At 35.3% G+C, this 10,169-nt stretch overlaps 1 protein-coding gene and 2 long non-coding RNA genes across 3 annotated transcripts in view; all 3 read right to left on the reverse strand.

Annotated features, from left to right (window-relative positions):
- Window positions 1-602, reverse strand: part of LOC108542135 (uncharacterized) — a 41,250-nt gene extending 40,648 nt beyond the window's left edge. The window contains exon 1 of the long non-coding RNA XR_001889176.1: window positions 557-602. This is a non-coding gene — a long non-coding RNA (uncharacterized LOC108542135). The remainder of the gene's footprint in view (window positions 1-556) is intronic.
- Window positions 603-2,488: 1,886 nt separating this feature from the next.
- On the reverse strand, window positions 2,489-6,357 carry LOC108542134 (uncharacterized). The gene is made up of 3 exons (XR_001889175.1): window positions 6,236-6,357; window positions 3,105-3,226; window positions 2,489-2,595 (listed from the first exon to the last, which is right to left on the reverse strand). It is a non-coding gene; the product is annotated as an uncharacterized LOC108542134 (long non-coding RNA).
- Window positions 6,358-7,209: 852 nt separating this feature from the next.
- On the reverse strand, window positions 7,210-9,009 carry TAS2R14 (taste 2 receptor member 14). The gene is given in 2 exon segments (XM_017892005.1): window positions 7,210-8,658; window positions 8,661-9,009. Coding segments are annotated over 2 exon segments (957 nt in total). The 3' UTR covers window positions 7,210-8,050.
- Between the last annotated feature and the right edge of the window lie 1,160 nt (window positions 9,010-10,169).

Here is a 10,169-nt window from a genome sequence, read left to right on the forward strand (position 1 = left end):
GCAGGGTGGCAAGATACTGTACTTTTCACAAACTTTTGAAGGTAATTATGATTTTGAGAATCACTGTCTTCGAATCACCTCTCTTAAATTGGTTTGGCAATGAGGACATGGAACCGTGTTCTTTCCTTGGTGCTTTGCCTTCTGTCCACACACTAAGACTCCCCATGTAAAGTTTTCACCTCACTGTTTGCTGAGTTGTGCCTCCCAACAGCTTCTCAAGTCCAGTATTCCTGCTAAATGGTCATTGGACTTTCAGCTGTTGAATGGTGTATCATTTTTAAATACTTACTTTTAAATTAGTACATAATTAAACTAACAAAAAAAATCTTACTGAACAGAAGTGTATGGAGCTAAATAGTAATAACATAACTCATAGTTCCTCCTCTCTCCCCTTTTCCAAACCATCACTGTGTACCCTTTGGAACCTCCTCTTTGAAATATTTATTGGTATCTATCTATCTATCTATCTATTTTTGTATTATTTGTGGGGGGTGGGGGGTGTCTCACCATATTACCCTGGCTGGTCTCGAACTCCTGATTTCAAGCATCTACCTACCGTGACCTCCCAACGTTCTGGGATTACAGGTATATGCCACCGCGCCCTGCCATGCCTCTGATTCCTTGTAAACCAAAGGGAATGAGAATGTTTTAAGGATTAAATATAAAACAAATAGCACACATAAAGCACCTAGAACAGTACCATGTACAAAATAAGCATTGGGTAAATATTAGCTCCTTTTTGTTTTTTTGACAGAGTCTTACTCTGTCACCCAGGCTGGAGTGCAGGGGCGCGATCTCTGGTCACTGTAACCTCCGCCTCCCGGGTTCAGGCCATTCTCCTGCCTCAACCTCCCCAGTAGCTGGGACTATAGGCGCCCGCCACCACGCCCGGCCAATTTTTTTTTTTTTTTTTTTTTTGAGACAGAGTCTTGCCCTGTCGCCCAGGCTGGAGTGCGGTGGTGCGATCTCGGCTCACTGCAAGCTCCGCCTCCTAGGTTCACGCCATTCTCCTGCCTCAGCCTTCCAAGTAGCTGGGACTACAGGTGCCCGCCACCACGCCCAACTAATTTTTTTGAATTTTTAGTAGGGACGGGGTTTCACTGTGTTAGCCAGGATGGTCTCGATCTCCTGACCTCGTGATTACACAATAACCAGCTAGTAAATATTAGAAGAACGTGATCACGAAGAAACCAAAAGGCATAATCTTCAACTTTTTAATGCCATTGTGACGGCAACCATCTGATTGTTTTATTCTAATTTATTTCCACCTCCAATTATAAGAACAGCTTCTTTCCCAGTGATGGCTACCCCTAATGATGTATTCTCTGCACCAGAGGAGTTTGCAGCTCTGGCTGCTGGAAATTCCTGAACTCAGAGAGTGTACATATAAATTGATAAGCCAGGTCTGGAAAATAGCTGTGATATGCAAGCTTCATGTTTCAGTGGATTAAGTTTGCTCTTGTCATCCTCTTCTATGTAATTCATTCAATCGTTTACTCAACTGTTAATTTATTAAATATTTATTCAACTACTCTGTGTCCAGGCTTTCTTTTAGGTCATCAGGCTACAAAAATGGAAAAGACTAACAATTTTGCTGTTCTGATAAATCATACATTCTACTCTAGACACAGAACGTAATGAAACAGCATTTCATTGTATTCAAAATTTAGTAACATTGACCTTTGGTCATTATGATCATTTATCTCTCTACTTGAACTTGATTTTAGATGAGTTTTGGCATACAATACTTGGATTAACTTCCAATTCCTTCCTTTCCAGTATCAAATCAGTCCTGGTATGAGTTACATGTATCTGAAGTTCACATTTTTTTCATAAATTTTTCTCACTAATTCTTTTCTTAATGTCATTCAGTTTTTGGACTTACCAATCACCCAGAGGTGCATGATCAAATAAAATATACATTTAAAAACATCTTCACAAAGTAAGATAAATGTTGGAGATTCATACTTTAAAATCTGAATTGTGTACATATCTTGCAATTATAATGAGAAATATTAATGAATTCCCAGGAAAATTCTCAGTTTCCTAATTTTATATATTTATAAAATGATTATATATTATATATTTTATAAACATCTTATAATATATGTTACAGATATATAATGAACCACTGAATGAAAAGGTAGTAAGGTGGAAAGAGTGAGCAAAATACAGGTTGTTTTTTGATTCTGAGAAATGTCTAACAACTATTTGTAAATTGATTCTTATAATTTGAAGAGTGTTAGGCATAAAAATTATTACTTTTACATTTTAGTAAATACAGTTGACTCTCAAAAACATGAAGGATAGAGGCCCTGACCCCTTGTGAAGTCAAAACTCCATTACTACTTTTGACTTTTAAACCTGACTAGTAACATTCTGTTTACTGGATGCCTTACCAATAACAAAAACAGATTAGCACATATTTTGTGTGTTACCTGTATTGCATACTGTATTCTTGTAGTAAAAAAGCTAGAGAAAATAAAATATTATTAAGAAAATCATTAGGAAGAGAAAATATATTTACAATTCATTAAGTATAAGTGGATCATCATAAAGGTCTTCATCCTGGTTGTCTTCAGGTTGAGTACAAGGCTGAAGAGGAGGAGGAAAAGAAGAGGTTGGTCTTGCTGTCTCGGGGTGGCAGAGGCAGAAGAAAATCTGTGTGTAAGTGGACCCATGCAGTGCAAACCCACCTTTTTGAAGGGTCAACTGTGTATGTCCACTATGCGTATTTTTCATACCCATATTAACATTTTCCAAATAAGTAAAAACTGAAGCAGTATTTATATTATTTGTTGCTGGCAAAATTCTTGTATAATTAGATAATTCTTGTGATTTTTCATTTGTATAAATATTTTAAACATATACATGCAACTAACATTTCATAACTGTACGTAAGAGCATTTTTATGATAAATATTTGAAAATTATTCAATATCGGACATTGTAGAATAACCCTAAAAGAAAGACAAAATGCTACACAAGAATTTTTAACATTTTTTTTCTAGATTATATGAGATGGTCACCAGAATGGTCTATGAATGTGAGGATTTCCCAGCCTTGACCCACACCTCAGCTGCCACAGCACCGAAACAGAGATACCTTTTGTAGCTTACTGTGTCCCAGAATCAGGATAAATGAGGGGCCTGAAGGATAAACAATTGCAGTAGCCTGGTTAAGCATAAGGGCCAGTTTCTTCTGTATCATCTCAGAATGGAAAACCACTACAAGGAAAGACAGAAAGTAAATAGCAAATAATTAGAGGAAAAGCATCACAGATATCATGGCTCTTATATTGGCCTTGACTGTAGGATCTCTGAATTCCATTGCATTGAGCTTCATATGTTTGAGATATTTCCATAGTGAGATTAACAGGAGGAAAACATTTAGGGATAGAGAAAAGAGTAAATATAATCAGTTTTATGAAGTTTACACTGTCACTGCTTTTGGAACTTGAGGTGACATTTCTTTCACATGGATGTACCCGGATATTTAGAAACGTGTTTGCCATGCTAAGATTAGAGGGCAAATTATCGCAAGAACAGAAAACCAAATACTGCATGTTCTCACTCATAGGTGGGAATTGAACAATGAGATAACTTGGACACAGGAAGGGGAATGTCACATACCGGGTCCTATTGTGGGGAAGGGGGAGGGAGGAGGGACTGCATGAGGAGATATACCTAATGTAAATGACGAGTTAATGGGTGTAACATACCAACATGGCGCATGTATACATATGTAACAAACCTGCATGTTGTGCACATGTACCCTAGAACTTAAAGTAAAATTAAAAAAAAAAAAAAAAAAAAAGATTAAAGGGCAATGAGACAAATAGACTTAACAACATGACCAAAATTACCAATTCAACTCTGTGCTTCAAGTGAAGATATGCGAATTTGAAAAATTGAGTATCTTGAGAAAATAAAAGAGGGTGAGGCTTGTGGCAAACCAGATGCTTAAAAAATAAGCCACATTCCCAGCAATAGCAAGTATAACTTTCTTTCTGCTCATCTGTAAAGATAACTACAGCTCCTCTATAAACCATCTCACTGTCATTACCAAAATCAGACAAATTCTGGAGATAGTTAAAGCAGTGAGGATTCGAAGATCTCTGTCACATCTTGATCCAGTTAATTCCATTCACCAGTGTTATGAATCCATTCCCCAAAATTCCAATTAGGAATTCTATATTTATTATTATAGTGAGGATACTATGCAAGGCAGTTAGCATGGCTGCAAAGAGAGAGCTCCAATGTCTAACTTCAATGCTGACAATTTCTTCATCTATCACATGTGCATGGCATGCATACTTATTATCAGATGCGCAGTTAATTTCTTCCTTTAAAAAAAACTATAGGCTCAATATGAAAGTAGAAAGCACTAAGGTGTACTAATGAATGGGCACATAGCTTTTTTCCTAAAAAGCTTATTTTGCCTCAGACAGTTATGTGCATTCTGGTCCAGATACTGTATGTTCTTAACATAAAGTGAAATTTCTCATACTTCATGATGAAAGAAAAAACTGAATTCTCATTATTAATAGACAAATAAAGACACTTCTCTGCATCATTGTGCATGTTTGCTTTATCTAATCTCTTCACAATTTGCTCATGAATTTTAATTGTTATCAATCACATTAAAATTCAATGCATAGAAGTATAACATATAGCAAATATGTAAATTAGTAGATGGAGTATATTGAGCACTAAAATCATCTCCACTGAGGAATGCTGAGGGAAGACTGAAGGGATATTTTCATAGTTTATCCAAAGCTCTTATAATTCAAAGCATTGAAATTTACTGAATGAATCCAGAGAAGCCATAACTCCTGAATGCTGAGTGCTGATAATTTACATTTATTTATCAATTAGTTGTTTGCAAGTTCCCATATACACACACTTTGCAGAACAACCTTATAGGATTATTGTCCAGGAATGACTGCTGTCTTTTTGGCAATAAGAATATAGGGCTCAGGAAATCATATGGATTCAAAACCTTTGATTTTCTAATAATTAATTCTTTCTTCCTTCATTAATATTTATTAAGCTTCTCCTGACATTAAAAATATTAGATATCAAAATATTTTAAAAACGTAATTACCCTTGACATTCTCTAATACTTAACTGAAAATATCCAGGAACATTTCAGAACCGTTTATAGGGCTTATGGAAACTGATAGAACTCCATATTAAGAACCGTTTATAGGGCTTATGGAAACTGATAGAACTTCCATATTAATCCCACACAGCAGTCTCTTTGTTGGTCAGATACAGACAATATTGAGAAAGCAGAGGAACATCTGCAGAACATGAATTGTCCTCATTTTGCACTTCTCCACTACTCAGTAATACCCACTCCCCTAGAGTTACCAAAGGTTGGGTTTTATTCAGCTTCCCCACACCTCTGCTGAGCAACATCTGTTCTCTGGCTGTTAAATCTTACTCCAAAGTAAGTATGTACAGGTTTCCTAAACAACACAGTGGAGTTAAATCCCAATGTATTCTTATTTCTTCAAGAAAAATTTTAAAGCAATTGGGAGCAGTAAACTATATCAGCAAAGACCTGTCAAGTTGTCTATATTATCCTCGAATTTGTAGGGATCCAGATCGAGGAGTTAAGGAGACAAAAATGGGAAATTTCAAGAAAAAACTTTCAAGGATAGGAGCCCCAATACACGACCCAGGCAGAGGTAGGATGGACATTACAGGCTTGGCATCTTCCAGGATATTGAGCTGAATTTGAGGAACACACCAATTCCTGCAAGAATGAAAATGGGGTCATGGAGCAGGCTCTGAAACTGAATTTTCATGAGACATTCAATGATGAAACAGAACCTAGGCCCTAGGAAAGCTAGAACTCACTTCAGAGGAGATCTCTGCTGTTGCTCTCCTATCCCCATCCCCCTCCTACACACACACACGTACACATACACACACCCCTGCAGCATTCTTCCATTAAAAACTTACTATTGGGGAAGACAAACCAGTAAGGTGGATAAGACAACAAGAATTCCTACATATTTTATTCCAGCAAACATAAGGCCCAGGCTAAGATAAAAAAATAAGAATAGGAAATAATATTTGATTCTTCTAAAGTTGCAAAGAGGTTTTTAAGAATGCATATTTGCGTGCAGTTTTCCTCCTGAATTGTTTCTAATATGCCACTTGAGGTATACTTGACATGAAATAAGTTGTACAGATATAAAGTGTAAAATTTCATAAGTGTCTCACCATGTGATACTCATCACGTGTGAAACCTTCACCATAATCAGGTAACAAACGTATATATTACCCCCAAAAGTTTCCTTTATGTTCCTGTGTTATTCCGCCAACTCACCACTGCCCATTCTTTATCAAACCTCCAGTTACCAGGCAACCATGGATCTGCTTTCTGTCGCTATAGATTAATTTCCATATTCTAGAATGGTGTATAAATGGAATCATACATCATTGTGTCTTCTCTGTGCCCACAGATGCCTGTTTCTTCATATCCTCATAAAGACACCTGTCCTATTGTATTAGGGCCTCACTGTATGGCCTAATTTAACCTTAACTACCTACTTAAAAGTCCTACATCCAAATATAGTCACGCAGAGATGTGGGCTTCAACACATGGATTTTGGAGACAAACAAGTCAGTCCATAACACTCTTTCTGAAGCAGATTGGTTAGTAGCATTTTCAGTAAAGAGGTATGCTTAGTAAACAGCCCTCGTCTTTTTTTAAGGGGAGAGGGGAATGTTATTATTTAATTCAAATCCCAGAACAAATTTTTAGCAAAGAATTCAGGATTATAGTTACATTTCTTAGCCCTTGAAAAAATGAATCAATTATCTTCTGGCATACAATTCTTTGACACAATTTTTCATGTTATTCAAACTGGGATTATTTTCCCCTTTTGGAGATTACCTCTCATTACCTTGCAGCTACTTTCTGAATTCCAATTTGCCTCTAAGGTTGTAATTTTCTCTCTCTCTCTCTCTGTCTCTCTCTCTGTCTCTCTCTCTCTCTCTCTCTCTGTGTGTGTGTGTGTGTGTGTGTGTGTGTGTGTGTGTATGAATACATATATTGTATTTTATTAAATCTAGAATGCATAGACTAGAAGACATATCATTGTTTTGTGTACCACCATTAACAAGTATTATTTTAATTGGTCAGAGGAGAGTGAAAGTATGATCATCTTAATAAACAGCAAAAATAATTGATAGTTTTTAACAGAGATTTTATTATACTACTACACACAGGAATGTAGGAAACAAATATTCTCCCTGAAGATTATTTTTAAAAGAATTTATCTCAAAGCTAGAGTCAGTATTATATTTAGTGTTAAAACACTAGAAAACACTCCATTTGCAAAGACAGCAGTTACGATCACAATTACTTAACACTTTGAATGTTCAAACCATTTCATTATACAACTGATCCCAAAAAAAAAGAATTACAAGTAGTGAAATGGAAAAGTAAAATAATCATTACAAATCACTATATGCAGATGATATAATTTTCTATCTGCAAAGACAAGAGAATGAGCAAAGCAAATGTGATCATTTAGTAAGGCAGCTGACTTCTAATTCAACAAACAAAGCAAATTACTTTTTTGCATACATGTTAATCAGGTACTAAATATTATACAAAAACTAAAAATATTTAATATAGGTACTAAAATTCCATATTCTTTTATGTACTTTATCTACCAGACTGAGATGTAAGGCTAAGCAGTCTATTTTTTAGTAACTGTGTCACATACATACATACACATGTATCTCATACATTATAAGTTTCTCATTTAAAAATCTCAAAAAAGTTAATGATTGATACAAAATCCATATTATCTGCTTGTATAAGAACTCTTTATAGTATTCACATTCTTCTCTGTATGGTAATATACATACTTTCATATAGCCTAATTTGTGATATGTTTGGATGGTGTTGATTCCAAACACACCTTTGTAAAATTCACAAAGTTATACACAATGAAAGAATCTTGAGGAAGTATAAATTTATATAACATACAAGAATTTCTTATGAATTATTTTTTTCTAACATATTCAAGATGATTCCCTAAATTCTCTGTGACCTGAGGGCTCCCCATCTTTAAACCTGTACCTCAGCCACCATAGCACTGACAGAGAGGCCTGTCTCAGCTTCTTGTTTCCAAGAATCAGAAAACATGAGTGACCTGAAGGATAAGCCATTCCCATCATCTCAGAAAGAATAATAATTAGATTTTCCTCCAACCGTTCAGAGATCCAAACTGACATGAAAAAAGTCAGAAAGAAAATGGAATAGAGTAGGAGGAAAGTGATCACAGTTTTCATAACTCCACTGTGGGCCTCGGTGCTGGCGTCTCTGGATCCTTTGACAGTGTGCTGCATCTTCTTGTGATGTTTCCACAGGGAGAAGGTGAGCAGAAGAAAAGTTGCCAGGGACAAAATAAAGGGAATTAAAATGAACACAGTGCTGGTTAATGCAATAACACTGGAAAATCGTGTAAAGTTACATGAAGCAGAACTGCAAGTCATGTTTCCTCTGTATCCATTGATACTGGCATTTATATGAATGTTTATCAGTAAAATATTTAAAAACAAGAGGACCAAAGTCACAAGAAGCAGCACTAAAACCACCTTTTTAACTCTCCACTTTAGGTAGAGAAAATAGAGTTAGAAAAATTGGCTATCTTGAGAAAATAAAAAGTACCTAGACTTGCAGCTAACCAGACACTAAAATGATTGGTCACTGTCCAGATATTAGTAAGCATTCTTAACATTTTTTCAGTGGCAAATAAAGCTGGGAAAAACACAGATACACACCAGCTTCCAAATATTAACCAAACCAGACTAATTCTAGAGATTGCCAAAGCAATGAGAATCTGATCAACTAAAGAGATCTTTCTTCTTTTGACCCAGTCAATACAGTTCACCAGAACTATGAAACTATTTCCTGCATTTCCAATGATAAATTCCACAATTAAAATGAATGTAAATATGCTCTTTATGACACCATCCATTGCCTGTAAGAGAATGCCCCAATGTCTAATATCACTGCTGAAGACTTCTTAATGCATTCATCTAAAATGCTATGTATATCTGATTCTTGAAAATTCAATAATATATTCCCTTTAAAAAGGGAATGTTAAACCAGCAAACATCCAGATTTGCTAATGGCTGGGTTTAAAGCTCTCGTCATAAAAATCTCTGTATTTCCCAAGACAACTCAGCTGAGCTTCATCCAGATGCCGTGTGCCTTACACACAGTAGGCTGAAGTCTTTTGTAGCTGGTGAGAAAGGAAACACTGAATTCTCATTTGCAAACATGCAAATAAAGACATACTTATTTTCATTGGTTTGTGGTTTTTTTTTTTTTTTTTTTTTTTGTCTTATCTACGTACTTCAGTCTGTCAAATTGAGTTCTGCGGAAGTATCTTTACAAAAATTGGTATATGAAACTTTCTAAGCACTGAGGATTTTTACATCAGAGTTTGGGTGGATAAAAATGGGGAGATGATGGTTAAAGTGTACAGAGCCTCAATTAGACCAAAGGAATAAGTTTTGTTTTGCTTTTTTGAGATCTATTGAACAGCATTGTGAGTATGGTTAATATTAGTGTATTGTACATTACAAAATTGCTGAAAAAGTAACTTTCAAATGTTTTGTCACCATAAAAAAAAGTTACCTGACACTTGTTATGTTAATATATTATCATTTGAATATGTTAACTAGTTTTATTTAATTATTCCACATAGTATTCATAAATCATAACAACACCTGATACCTCCTAAATGTATGCAAGTAAAATATGTCAATTTACTATAAAATAAAGAAAGAAAATCAGATGGCTTTTTAAAGTTAAGTCTGTAAAGAGACTTATTCATAGTCATCCAAAGCTCCTCCTACAAAGTGGCAGAGCTTTCTAATAATCTTGTTGAAGATATTATTCCTAGAATGCTGGGTACCAAGAATAATACTTTTCTATTATTTTACTTTTTACAAGTACATGAACACCAAACATGTGCGCACACATGCGCGCGTGCGTGCACACACACACACACATTTATTTGGGATCTAAATCTTTTTCTCTCTTCACTTTAATAATTCAGGCTTTTTATTTTCAGCATTTCTTATGCATCTAGTTCATTTTTTTTAATTTGAAAGTTTTTTTTTTTTTTTT

Source organism: Rhinopithecus bieti, unplaced genomic scaffold (assembly GCF_001698545.2).
Source record: "Rhinopithecus bieti isolate Rb0 unplaced genomic scaffold, ASM169854v2 scaffold_22452, whole genome shotgun sequence".
Lineage (NCBI taxonomy): Eukaryota > Metazoa > Chordata > Mammalia > Primates > Cercopithecidae > Rhinopithecus > Rhinopithecus bieti.